General features: G+C 41.1%; 1 protein-coding gene across 1 annotated transcript; it reads right to left on the reverse strand.

Annotated features, from left to right (window-relative positions):
- Positions 1 to 322: 322 nt before the first annotated feature.
- Positions 323 to 4,190, reverse strand: LOC114267352 (glutamate receptor 2.8-like). Its single transcript, XM_082900286.1, has 4 exons — positions 4,182 to 4,190; positions 3,501 to 3,816; positions 1,457 to 1,854; positions 323 to 811 (listed from the first exon to the last, which is right to left on the reverse strand). Exons 1-4 carry the CDS (start codon positions 4,188 to 4,190, stop codon positions 323 to 325), a joined length of 1,212 nt encoding a protein of 403 aa, XP_082756412.1.
- Positions 4,191 to 14,579: the final 10,389 nt, after the last annotated feature.

Raw genomic sequence — 14,579 nt, forward strand, 5'->3', positions numbered from 1 at the left:
TAACTCCAAATGAGAAAATAAAGGACGACAACAACAATTATACAATGACAGAATAAACGGAACCTAAGTCCGGATACAATAATCAAATGGGAAAAGACCGGGGTCGCTATACCTACTATCATTTCTCAATCAGTCCGATAACTTTTTCAATATAAATTTTTTGAAAATCATTCAAATTAAGAAATTTTATTTAAAATTTAAACACAAGTGCTTTATTACTTATCTATGAAATAAAAAGGATGATTTTTTTAATTTTTTTTTCAGATTGGTAATACACAATAATTCATCAACTATTTTCATTTGTGATATAAATAATGATTTCTTAGTGTCTTGGGTTTTGAGATTCGGCCACTTCTTCTTCAAAATGAGTAAAAGCCTCATCGGTGTCATCTGAAACAGTTGATCGAGCGGGAGAGTGTTGAGTAGGTGGTGATGGAGCGATTGACAAGGGTGATGATGATGGACTTGCCTGATCTTGGTGAGTGTCAATGGCAGTGACAGTGTCTTCATGCTTGAGAATGTACTTCCTCCACAAATATTTGAGATCCAAGTGCACCAAGAAACTCCTGTGCTCATAAGCCAACATAGCCATAAATATAATGAGAGCAAAAGAAGCAGCAACTCCAACTATGAGAAATAGTCCCCAAAAACTATGGACACTCAGGCTACTGGAAGACACCGTACTGCTAGAGTCTGGACAACTGTTATTCTGCAACCACTTTTTTTCAATTTCTGACATTTTATCTTCTTCAATCACATGCAAGATTGCTGTTGATACATCACGTACTAAATGGGAACCTTTACGAAATGCCTAGTAAAGTAAAAATCAATCAAGGTATTATAAAAGGCTAGGCGAGAAGAAATATATATATATGCACATGATGAGACAAAGGTCTTAAATAGATGAATCGGTAATATTGAGCAAAATATATTAGGTGATACAGTCATAAGTTTTTTATGATCATTTGCGACAATTTTTTGATATTTGACAACCATTTAATGCATTGCCAAAAATGCCATTTGTTGTAATATTGGTTGAAATGAGTATCAAAATTTTGAAATTCTGGTATTGATATGCTCAATATATTAGTTGTAACAAAAATGACGTGTATTGACCATTTTCTATTGATTTCCAGCCAGTTTACGAGTTGATTAGATGATTTTAAAAAATTTACAACCGCATCACTTAATTTCTAATAGGTATCATATGATATTTCTGATATTATTACACTACTACTAATTTTGATATTTCTCCCGATACCTCTATTTAACATCGTGATAGTAACTAAATCATCTGCATAGATTATATTGTGATTACAAGACTTAAATAATGGTATCGAAGAGATCAATAACCCGATATGTATTGGCCAATACAGTATGCATTACCCAATTTGTATCAGAAAGTTGCCAAAATTTAAAACCATGAATGTGAGAGAGAGAGAGAGAGAGAATATACAAAGCCAAAGCCGCCAGTCTTGTGGGTTGGTGCAACCATGGTATATTTTGAGCAATGTCTTCCAGTAAAGAGTTTCAAGTAAGGAATTTCATCGAAAGCTGCAACTATACTTCGATTCGAGAGAGCGGCATCCAATTCTCCTTCCACGGTATTATAGCCCTTAAGCTGAGAATCATTGAAATTCATTCGTTTCAAGATATCATGAATAAATGAGACTTTTGGATAACCAACTGATTGCCCTTTATTTATAAGCTCTTGCACATCAGTAATAGATGGTTCAAGTTGATGAACTGTCAACAGTGAGGTTAAGCTAGCTGTGTAACTTTGAGTCAGAATTAACACCACGAAACACCATATGATCACCACAAACCTCGCCAAGTTACTTACTACTTTCTCCTCTGTAATAAATGTTATTTTGGTAATTAGTATAAATAGAAAAAACAAATAAACAAACTTAGAAAGCATTCTTAAAGGCTAACATTACTATTAAAATGGATTTTAGACCATTATTATTGTTATATATGATTGACCAAGAAAGCATTCAAACTCTTAGGTTGTGATGCTGTGGGTATATGATGAGAGTATTAATGCGTAGCTGCAGCGCCAACAGCAGTCTAAGTTCAAGCAGCTCAACCAAGGGCTGCAGCCTCAACACAAGTGTGTGCAAGTGAATTGCACATGTAAGGCATCAAGAGTAACTAGTCTAGATTCAAGATCAATAACAGGCTTGTACAAGTACAGGTGTAATAGAGAAAGGGGATTGGTAAGTTAGAGTTTGATATAAATATCTGTAATCTCTTGTTAATTGATTCATCCAATACAGCATTCAATTTCTTGTTAGTATATCATGGAATTTCAATCATACAGATTATGTTCAAATTTTAGATTTGAATATGTTAGTTTTGGAAATGCCTCCCCTCCATATTACTATTTTTCATATTCTTTAATACTTTAATTTGTGAGTCTCATTTTGGATCCACGATGATGATCCGAACTATTAATCTCATAATATTTGTAGCGAAGACTATTTGTGATAAAAATGAACAAATAAAAAAATCACATTTTGTTTTATAAACTCATAATCGTTGTCCATCTTAAAAAATAAAATGTAATTTTGTCATATGTCTAGTGATATCTGACGAAATTGATTTTCTGCACAAGTCATCTTTACTACTGTGTCTACGAGATGAACAGTTTGAATCACCATTATTAGACTAGAATAGGACCACGAGACAGAGTATAGAAGGATATGGATGATACTGGCATAGAAGCAAATTATTCTTGTTAATTTTTGACTCGTTGTCCACTCTCAAATTAATTTAGTTTTGATGAATCTTATTTCTTAATTGAATAAAGATTTGTAGAAAGATCTATTTTACTCGATTTTACAAGTTTCCTTATTAGTTTTGAATTGGATTGTAAAGAAACTGAATTAATTTGAGAATTGTGCTATAAATATAAGTTATTATGTTGAAATACCTCTTGGGTTTATAATACTTATAGCTCTATAAGTATTCCTTCTTTTTGATGGTGACAATTATAGTTTGTGGGATTGTCCCTCAATGTTGGCTTCGTTGAACCATGTAATATTTGATGTCTTGTGTGATTGTATATTTGTCTCTATCTTTGTCTGTGTTCTTCTTCCCAATATTCATAAGTATCATCAATTTGATGTGGTTAAATTTTTTAGTTCTCTAAATAATCTAGTAGAAATTTGGGAAGGAAAATGAAAAGAGGAAAGGAAAATAACAAAAGTAGAAATTACAATTTTGTTACTTTTCCTTTCTTTTTACAAGTTGAAGATGGAAGCATACCCGAAATGTTATGTTTTGTCTCGCTTGAATGGACAATGCATGACCATATGGAATTGGTTTCTTAATGTTTTAACTCTTGTTGGATAAACAATCCATAAATTGTAGACAACTAATTTGTAGTTGTGATGAGACAAAATGCTGCTATAATATTTTTTCTAGTGTTTTGTGGCTTCAAGTTCTTTATACAATGATATGCAAATGCAGTAAAGAGAAGGAAGAGAGGGAATTACTGTGAGAGAAAACCATGGCTGAGAAAGAGAACCAGACACTGTTGCTAACTTGTTGCAGAAGAGTCCCATTAAAATCTTCATTAATTTGACGTTCAAGGATCAAAATCACAAAACCAATGAACACAAAGAAACAAATACTTGTCACCCATAGATCCCAAGTCAATGGCTTCAAAAAAACCCATGTACTTTTGTAATTCTTCTTGTCTTTAAAAGGCACAATCATTGTCACACCAGATTCAGTGTATGGGAATGTAAAGTCCACGTAATTGGATCTGTTTTCCCTAATAGTAACATCTCCAACCACAACATCAAATTTCTGTTCATCAAACAAAAAAACCAAAAAAGTGACATATTTATAAATTATAATCATAAGAATGCCCTTATTTAGTAATTTCATTTTCACTTTGTCAATGCAAATGAGATCACCAAATAAAAATATTATTGTTCTAAAAAAATAATAAGTTGGGTCATATACTTCACACATGACATGATTTTGTTCAAATCTCTAACAAAATTCTAATAAAAGTGTTGAGTGTAACAAGTTCTTTCTTTTTGTTAATAAAAAAAAAAGTGTAACAAAATAATACTTTAAAATAGTGGATTGTTGAGTTTTGAAATTCATAAAGTAAAATACAAATAAGTCATAATTTTAAAAAATTTATTATTATTATTTGTAAATACCATTACCATTACTGTTCTGAGCCATGTTTATAAATTTATTAATTCATTATTAGCGATCCCGGTTGTCCCTTTACTGTTCTGTTGTATTCCGGACTCGGTTCCGTGAAGTTGGTAGTGGTATCTATCTTGTTGCCATCCTTTAATTTCACTTGATTGAGTTTTAGGATGTTTCGAGCAGGGTTGTTATAGGTTGGTTAGGCCTTGGTTTCAATTCCTTGTTGTCCAGTTTTTAGGCGATCCGCTCGAGCGGGTCTTCTTGCGCTCGAGCGGGGATTGCACACCTCCAGTATTTCGTGTTCCTGCAAAACTTCTGCAGATGTGATTTTTAAGCTCGAGCGGGTTTGTTTACGCTCGAGCGGTAGCGCTCGAGCGGGTTTGGTGGCGCTCGAGCAGGTAGTACTTTCTGGGTATAAGTTCTGGGAGAGGGAAATCTACGCTCGAGTGGACTGGTTTTCGCGCTCGAGCGGAAGTGCTTTATTCTTGTGTCTTGGCGCTCGAGCGGGCCTTATTGCGCTCGAGCGTGTTCAGATTTTTGTTCTTGGCACTCGAGCGTTGTGTTCTCCGCTCGAGCGGGTCATGCGTATATGAGTTATCCGCTGGGTGATTTTAAATCACTTTTTACTTTCCTTTCTCTCTCCTACTTTTTCTAAAACCCATTTTGAGAGCTCCTCTCTCTAAAACCTTGACTTCTCTCTAGGTATTGATCTAGTAGGAGTGATTTCCTCACCTTTGGCCTTTACAAAAAGGTTGTTAATCGTCGAGGGCTATCTTTTGATCCGGGAAATTCGTGGTTTGGAGCATTTTCGTTTTCTTCACCTTCTTGGTTGGGAGTCATCTTTTGAGGTAGGGATAACCTACTCCTCACTATGGGTTTTGTCTTTAAATTTTAGCATTTTGAGATGTTGGGGTTGGTTTGGTAATTTTGTGAAAGTTTGGGGCTTTTGTGTAAATTTACAAATGTTGGGGTTTTAACTATATAAAAACCTAGATACATGTTTGGCATAGAAAAGCGAAATTAATGTTAAGACATTAATGAAAATGGAACCTAAGGGTTGTAATGTTAATTATGGAATATGCCCTAATTACATTGGTTAATTAATTCGCATAATTAATTATGAGAAATGAGCAATTCATTTGGAAATGTATGGAATTAAAAGGCGTAGTTGGATTATTTATCACTCATCTGGTTGAAATGTTGATTGTATATATCCATTGTTGCATTTATTTTCTGTATAGAAATAACTGCTTTGGGCTATCGGTGGAGGATAGTCTTGATTGTTGTAGACAATGCATGATGATTAGGCAAACTGAAACTAATCACTGGAATGTGTCATTGAGTATGACGGTTGAAAGAATACATTAAATTTATGTGTTGTGTGATGATGTGTATAATTATTGTTTATATGCATTGTGTCGTGTTGGCGGAGATAGGGGATGTACTCCACGGTTTAGGAGAAGATAGGGGATGGACCTCTAAATCAGATGTTGTTGGGAGAAGATAGGGGATGGACTCCATAGATAGAGCTCATATGCTTATCTAGTAATGTGTTGACAGAGCTCATATGCTTGTCTTTGGAAGTGTGATAGTGCTCTTATGCATATCTATGGAAGTGATGATATAGCTTGTATGCTTATCTGTTGGTGTGTGATATAGCTAGTATGCTTATCTATTATGAAATGGGAAAGTGCTTAATATGAGTTACTGTCTCATATGAGTTGTTTGGCCAGGTTCTGAGCCATGGTTATAAATTGAGAATTGAAAGGAATTGGAAAATGGATTGTAACATGGACTTGTATGTCATGAAACTGTAAAGTGTGATAAGGGAAAGTATTAGTGTTGGCCATCTATCAACTGCTAATCTTTTAGTCATTGTTCATATTTGGTTTAGTATATTTCTACTAGGCTGTGGCTCACCCTATATGGGAATATCATTTTCAGGTACAGGTAGCATGCCACCTCCAAGGACGTAGCTTGGGAGGCTAGAGGTGGGCAGACTTTTGTTATTTAGTTTCTTTGATGTATTATATGGATATTCAAGCCAAGGGCTAAATGTGTAAATGAGTTAGCACTCTTTTGTTGTAACCAAGTGTTAACTTGGAAAGCTGTAAGCCTTTAGGGCATTTGCCTTTGTCGTTAACATGTAATACTTTTTTGTAATGGAACTCTGATGAATAGAAGAATGTGGAGTTTTTATATATCAATGAATGTCTATATTGATGGGTTTAATGTTATTATTTTGAGGGCGTTACAACTTGGTATCAGAGCGTACCGGGTTCAAATACTTTGGGTATGTGGGAAATGATTAGTATCACTAGGGGTTTGTCTCGCTTGATAGAGACTTAGGTGTAGTGTTATATGCTATGTGTTTAAATTGATAACATGCTTATGTGTTTATATGTGTATGGGATTTAATTTCTAGGATGTTGATTGGATCCTTGGGTTTCTGGGAGTCTTGTTGGAAAGGCAATTGATCAATGCCATTTCTAACCGGAACTCTAGCAACACCTCGGGACTATCATTATCCGGAAAGGAAATTCGTAAGTGCTTATGTGTTTATGTGCTTACGTGGAGTGAATTACAGTTGTCCATGCATTAGGACGTGAGTGTTTAGTTTCAGCACATTTATGAATGTGCTAACGTTCTGAGTTACCTTTATTAGGATGTCAGGATGAGGACGCGGTAGGCGTGGCAGGCGTGGTAGACAGGAGATGCCGTTACCGGAGGAGGTTCCGACAGTGCAGGAGGGAATTGGTCAGGCCAATGTGGCCGAGCCAGCGGGTTAGCAGGCTATGAGTGCCTTGGCCCGAGAGATAGCAGGAGCTTTGGGTATTCTTAGAGCAGGGAATCAGGCAGCTGAGGCAGGGCCTTCTTTCTTGAAGAGGGAGTTCTTCCAGTCTAATCCGGACGAGTTTGTTGGAGATTCGAAGGAACCATTGAAGGTTGACGAGTGGTTAGAACAAATGAGTAAGACGTTCGATATGCTTGGCATCGAGGACGGAGCATTGAAAGTGACCTTGGCATCCTTCCAGCTGAAGGGAGATGCGGGTCAATGGTGGAAGTACGAGAAGGCTCATGTTGGTGGTACATGGGAGGCGTTTGTGAATGCTTTCCAGGAGAGGTTCTTATCTGCAGTTGCTAGGGAGAAGCTGAGGGATCAGTTTAGCCGGCTTAATCAGTAGGGTATGTCCGTGGCAGAGTTTGAGGCCACTTTTACTAGTTTGTCCAGGTTTGCACCTGAGTTGGTGGCGTCCGAAGAACGCCGTTGCTATGAGTTTGAGCGGAAGTTGAGGCGGGGCCTCAAGTTGAGGGTTGGTGGGTCTTACATCCGAGAGTATAGACATTTAGTGGATGCTGCAGCTCATATGGAGCTTATGATGCAGGAGGAAGACGAAGAGAAACATAGAGGCTCCAAGCAGGGCCAGGAGGGTCAGGGTGATGGCAGGAGACAGAGGGGTTATAACCCTCAGCAGTCTCAGGGTGGAGTTGCTAGATCTACCTTTCCGGTGCCGAGTGCAGGCTCGGGGAGAGGTAATTAGGGAGGTTTGACTTGCTACACTTGTGGCCAGCTGGGTCACAAGTCTTCGGTTTGCCCGCAGAAGGGCGGAGGTCAGAGAGCTGGTTCTTCTTCAGCTAGACCCCAGAGTCAGAGTTTGGGAAGGGGGCAGCCCTTATCTTGCTATCAGTGTGGGCAGCCTGGGCACCTGAAGAGGTATTGCCCACAGTTGAGTGCTACTTCAGGAGTGTCTGGTCCAAGGCAGACGCAGAGTTATCAGCCAGCTCAGTCTGTGCAGGCCTCGAGGGCCAATCCGGGGGCTTCGTCGTCCCAGTCAGTGCAGCAGTCGTATGCTCCGAGGGGTGAGCAAGTAGATCAGGGGCCTACGGGGTGCGTGTATGCTGTTACCGCGCAGGATTTAGTACCGGCTCCATCAGTAATGAGAGGTACCTTTTTGTTTTGCAACTCGGTTGCTAGTGTGTTGATTGATATGGGTGCATCTCATTCTTTTGTATCTGCTGCATTTGCATCTGTTTTGGAGTTGGAGTTAGCACAGTTAGCATCTCCTATATGTGTAGTGTCACCTCTTGGGGGTGAACTGATCTTGAAACAGGGTTGTAGAGGGTGCAATACAGAGGTCGCCGACTATAGACTTGCGTTCCCTTTTGTAGTTATGCCCATGAAGGGTTTTGATGTTATTTTGGGTATGGACTGGCTATCGTTATACTGGGCTGTTATCGATTGCTACCGCCAGAGGGTCACGTTATGTACCTTGAGCGGGGAGTGGTTCCATTTCTTGGGAGACTGGGTTGGTAGTGTTTTGCCACCGGGGTATGATTCGCGAGGGCGGAGTGAGCTTAGTGGTCTACTTACTAGCTTTGAGAGTGGTGAGTGTGATGAGACCCAGATTGTGTTGCCGAGGGTGGTTTGCGAGTATTCGGATGTCTTTCCCGAGGACCTTGTTAATTTGCCACCTCACTGAGAGATTGAGTTCTCTATTGATCTAGTGCCCGGCACGGCGCCGATTTCTATGGCACCTTACCGTTTTGCTCCAGCGGAGTTGGTTGAGTTGAAAGTTCAGCTCCAGGAATTGCTAGATAAGGGCTTTGTTCGCCCTAGTGTTTCACCGTGGGGAGCATCGGCCCTCTTTGTTAAAAAGAAAGATGGTGCCTTGAGATTGTGTATTGACTACCGAAAGTTGAATCGGGTTACGATCAAGAATAAGTACCCTATGCCCCGTATAAATGATTTGTTTGACCAGTTGAAGGGTTCCCGCTGTTTCTCTAAGATAGACTTGAGATCGGGCTACCACCAGTTGAGGGTCAGGGAGGAGGATATTCTGAAGACGGCATTCCGTACACGGTATGGCCATTATGAGTTTCTGGTGATGCCATTTGGGCTTACCAATGCACCGACAGTCTTTATGGACTTGATGAACCGGATCTTCCGGGAATTCTTAGATCGATTTGTAGTCATTTTCGTGGACGACATTCTTATCTATTCGCCTTCAGAGGAAGAGCACGAGGAACACTTGAGAGTGGTGCTTGAGTTGCTTAGAGTCCATAGGCTGTATGCCAAGTTTGGGAAGTGTGAGTTCTGGCTAGGAGAGGTCAAATTCTTAGGCCATGTGGTATCCGGGGAAGGGGTGTCTGTTGATACATCCAAGGTAGAGGCAGTGCAAGATTGGGCACAGCCTAAGAGTGTGTTTGAGATCCGCAGTTTTCTGGGATTAGCTGGGTATTACCGCCAGTTTGTGAAGGATTTCTCCAGGTTAGCTTCGCCATTGACTAGACTAACTCGGAAGGGAATCAAATTTGTGTGGAGTGAGACTTGTGAAATGTTGTTCCAAGAGCTGAAAATTAGATTGACCACCGCTCCGGTATTGATTATTCCGGAGAGAGGGCTGGGTTATGCGGTTTATTGTGATGCTTCACGAGAGGATTTGGGTTGTGTGTTGATGCAAGAGGGAAAAGTGGTAGCTTATGGCTCACGTCAGTTGAAAATACACGAGAAGAACTACCCTACACACGACCTAGAGCTAACAGCAGTGATCTTTGCCTTGAAGATTTGGAGGCACTACCTTTATGGTGAGAGGTTCGAGGTGTTCTCAGACCACAAGAGTTTGAAGTATCTGTTTACACAGAGAGACTTGAATTTGAGGCAGAGGAGATGGATGGAGTTCATTGAGGACTATGATTTTGAGTTACACTATCACCCGAGGAAGGCCAATGTCGTGGCCGATGCCCTTAGTAGGAAATCCATTAGTGATGTAGCTTGTATAGCCTTCCAGGAATGGGGGATGTTGGGTGTACTTGGCGAGTTTGATTTGCTTCTGGGCGAATCTGTCGAGGCTGCGGCCTTGTTTTCTGTTGTTGCGCAGCCAACACTTGTGACTCGAGTGTCAGAGGCACAGAGAGGTGACCTTGAGGTAGAATCCCTCCGAGAGAAGATCTCCAGTGGGAAGGTTGAGAAGGGTTTGACGGTGTATCCCGACCTGAGTGTGAGATACCGAGATCGTCTATGTGTGCCGGAGTCTTGCCGAGAGGAAGTACTCCGAGAGTTCCATCATTCACGTCTTGCGGTGTATCCGAGAGGCACTAAGATGTATCAGGATTTGGGTCGCCAGTTTTGGTGGCAGGGTATGAAGAGAGATGTGGCAGCTTTCGTGTCTAAGTGCCTTACTTGTCAGCAAGTGAAGGCCGAGCATCAGAGGCCAGCGGGTTTGTTGCAACCCTTGCCTATTGCCGAGTGAAAGTGGGAGCATGTCACTATGGACTTCGTTGTAGGTCTTCCGAGGACTCAGCGGGGTAGTGATGCTATCTGGGTGGTTGTAGACCGGTTGACTAAGTCGGCGCACTTCATTCCTATGCACGTGAGAAATTCGGTAGACCATCTTGCCGACTTGTATATTCAGGACATAGTGAGATTGCACGGGGTTCCAGTGACGATCGTCTCAGATAGAGATCCTCGTTTTACTGCTAGGTTGTGGCAGAGTTTGCAGAGTGCCTTGGGTGCTAAGTTGACCTTTGGTACGGCTTATCACCCTCAGACTGACGGACAGTCCGAGCGTACTATTCAGATCCTTGAGGATATGCTTCGAGGTTGTGTCCTTGACTTTAGGGGGACGTGGGAGAGGCACTTGCCCTTAGTGGAGTTTGCCTACAACAACAGTTTTCAGTCTAGCATCGGTATGGCACCGTTTGAGGCCTTGTATGGCCGACCGTGTAGGTCTCCAGTGTGTTGGGCCGAGGTGGGTGATGCACCTTTGTTGGGTCTGGAGTTAGTTAGGGAGACGACGGAGAAAGTTGAGCTTATCCGTAGGAGGCTTGTTACAGCCCAGAGTCGCCAAAAGAGTTATGCCGACCGTAGGAGGAGGCCTTTGGCGTTCGAGGTAGGTGATCATGTCTTCTTGAAAATATCACCTAGGCGAGGTTTGATGAGGTTTGGGAAGAGTGGAAAGTTATTGTAGACACCCCATTTTTGACCGTCCTCAAGACTTGGACGTCACCGTTTGAACACTCGGTGATTATCCATGTTTGTGTTCGTTTGGAGTTCCCGGAGGTCTCGGCTCGCGCGCCTTGTCTCAGGATCTCCGAACTCGACCGTTTAGTGTTTGGTTTTGCACCAAACACTTGTGTCTTGCCTTTGAGAGGCAGGGTGGGGCTTGTAGACCATCCCCACCCACCACCGGCATTGGCTAGATGCCACCGGCTGGTTTTTGCTGCCACCGGCAATATAGTTTGCCGGCCGGCACTCTTTGTTGCCGGTCAGCACTATTTGTTGCCGACCGACACTCTTTTTGGCCAAGATGGCATTTTTTGCCGGCCGATTGCTGTTCATCTGCTTTTGCAGATATTTTTAGACAGCTGTATTGCTTTTTCTCCCCTCCATACACGTGTATGGAGGGATCTCCCTCTTGCAAAGCTTGTCTTGTAAGCTTTACAAGAGGCATATAGAGAGAAGCTCTCTCTAAGGCAAAAGAAGAGGCTTTAGACATTTTTGAGGAGAGAAGACAGAGGAGAGCTCTGGTTTTTCCTAGGGTTAGGATTAGATACACAACCTATCTCTCTTTCCCTCTCATTTTGCACACTAGGTGTTTTGTGTCTCACTATTGCACACAAACACCTAGTGTTTCACCTTCCTCTTGGAGCTGAGGTTCTAAAGAGTGTGTTTTGAAGTTTTGGTGTTGGATTCAAGCTCAAGGAGGCCATTGGAGCACCATTATTGAAGAGGACTACAAGGGTGAGAAACTAGTCCCTTTTTCCCCCTTTTTTGCATTGATTTTCTACTAGTCTTAGAGCTGTTTTTGTGATTATTGTATAACATAAAAAAGTTCTGTTTTTAAGCCCTCTTTGTTTTTTATTAAGAGTGTTTTGTTGTTTGAGGGTTGTTGACCACCCTTAGGTCTCAAAAGGCCTCATTTTGAGCCATTTTGTGCTAGCTCCGGGATTTTGGTGTTGAGGTCTCTTCACCACTGAAATCCCTCAAGATTTCAGTGGTGAAGATGATGCTTTGAAGTCCCAAGAAGGAGAGGGCCACCCCCTCTCCTTGTTGTCCTTGAAAAGGGCATATTTTGACCTCTTAAGGAGGCCTATGCTTGAGTGTGTGTTGAGCATGTTTGGTTTGTTTTTCATGCTTATATATCTATAGTATAACATGATTTCAAATTGGTTTTGGAACTTCATGCATGTTTAGCATAGTTGCCATGTAATGCCTTATTTGTGCCTTAACATGTTCTAGGTTGTTAGCCTTTGTTAGAGCATGTTTTAGGCTTGCATTTGTGAAGATTATGTGCTTATTTTGCCATGTTTTAGCTCTGTCCATAATCGTTTGGGTTGATCTTTGCATGCATTATATAGCTCCTTTGTATTTGGGCTTGTTGGCCTTGAGTACGTGCATGTGTAGCATAGCATCTTTGCATTGTTTTGGTGATTTGGGATCATTCTACATGCCATTTCAGTCCCATTTCCATGCTCATTTGATTGCCTTGCATGCATCTTTAATGCCTCATAAGCATGTGTTGCGTGCTCCATGTTTTGATGCCTTTGTATGCCTTTGAATTTGGGCCACTTAGATGCCATCTAAGGAGTCCTTTGGCCTTGTTTTAACATGCTAAAAATCTGTTTTTAGTTGTTTAATGCATGCCATGTTTGGTCATGATAAGTGTAGATCAATGCCTTATTGACTTGCCTTGAACACTTGGACTATTCGTTGCATGTTTTGGCTTGATTTATAACTTGATTTGGCATCATTTTATAACATGATTTTAGGGCTCATGTCGCATGCTAATTGTCCATGTTTCCTCCTTTCAAGTGTGCTTGAATGTTGTTTGATTTGTGCTTAAGTGTTGGTCCTTATGTGCATATGTGTGTGCATGCCATTTAGCTCTCACTCTTTAGCACTTTTGGCTACTGTTTTAGGCCTTTTTAGAGTTGCTTAATTCATGTATAAGTCCATCTTGCCATCCATTTGCATTGCCATATGTATGCTTGTATGCTTGCATAAGTGCCTTGCCATGTCATGTTGCATTCCTAGCTTGTATGCCTAGGTTGCATTGCATTTTGCATGCATGCCTTGCTCCTTGAATTGGTGATAGGAATTGGGCCTAATTTGTTTGATTGGTTTGCATGCATTTGAAACCAAAGTTGCATGCTTGGTTCCTTGGACCATCATGCATGGAAATCCGTGATTGGTGGCCCGAGAACCGAGGCACATGTCCCTTTGAGTCATTACAATGATAAGAGACATGTTTGGTGCATACATGCCTTGAATTGTGCTTCCATGCCTTGTTTTGCCCTCTGTTGCTGTGAGTTGCAGGTTCTGGAGGAATACTCTGCCGACCGGCAGTGTAATGTGCCGACCGGCACAATTTTCTCTGCCGACAGCTTCAATTTTGTGCCGATGGCCATACTACACTGCCGGTGGAAATTTCAATCAGCCGGTGATGACCCCCCTCTGTCCAAGGATGCAGTCCTGAGGCTTTGACAGCCTCCAGAGGAAGAAAGGAAGGAAAACAGAGGCAGCTTGCGCATGGTGGCGCGCTTCCCGAGGCATTTTCCCGCTTTATTTAATTTATTCAATTTGTTAATTAAATTAGTTAATTTGTAATATTAATTAGCTGGTGTAGCTAATTAATTTGTATTATTATTTTGGTCCCTCCGAGCGAGGGCAAATCTGTAATAAGTGTTCGTGAGTGCGTGTATGTCTTCCAACCTCACGTCTTTCTTCCCTTTTATTTACCTGCTTACGATGGTAGATTAGGGCACGTTCAATTTAGCATACCTTATGCTATGCATGTGTGCATCCATGCATTTGTATTACATGCATTAGGCTCGGTACATCATGCTAACCGCATATGTTTTTCAAATCAAAAACTGAATACGTGATAATTATGCATTTTCACATGACATGTTTAGGATAGCCGAGCCTATTCTAGCAATATTTTGTATGCGACGCATTAGGCACTTCACATGGACTTGGATCATGCATGTTTGCTAACAAGTTCTTTGTTTTGGCACGGAGTACTATGTAAGTATTTTCGCTTTAGCATATCGCATGAGTGTGAATGTTACCATGACAGCATGCTTAACATGTGGCTAGATGCTTATGTGTTAAACTGTTTTGAATGCCTGTGGGTGAAGGCCGGATTGTTTGAGTTGGAAAAACTCGTTGAAATCCGTATTTTAGCCTACTTGCGAGTAGCAAATTCCAAAGCATTTTCAAACCAAACGGATATGCAATGTTTATTTCCAAATTAGGCAATCTAGTCTATACTTGTTTGCTGTGCGCATAACATAGTAATTCTAGGCTAATAATTGGAATAAGAACACATAACGTTTTCAAAATTGGATATCACGGTTAGTAGAGGCCGGTCTTCGGACCGGGCGAAAGGGGGTGCTCATAG

The sequence above is a fragment of the Camellia sinensis genome, chromosome 13 (assembly GCF_055761805.1).
Source record: "Camellia sinensis isolate YWXY chromosome 13, ASM5576180v1, whole genome shotgun sequence".
In the NCBI taxonomy this organism is placed as follows: Eukaryota; Viridiplantae; Streptophyta; class Magnoliopsida; order Ericales; family Theaceae; genus Camellia; species Camellia sinensis.

What these genes read in the sequence shown, in the direction of transcription:
- LOC114267352 (XM_082900286.1), bottom strand. An exon ending in AGCCATGGTTTTCTCTCACA is followed by an intron (nt 1,855 to 3,500) that starts GTAATTCCCTCT and finishes CATTTATTACAG; the next exon opens with AGGAGAAAGTAGTAAGTAAC. An exon ending in AGACTGGCGGCTTTGGCTTT is followed by an intron (nt 812 to 1,456) that starts GTATATTCTCTC and finishes TTACTTTACTAG; the next exon opens with GCATTTCGTAAAGGTTCCCA.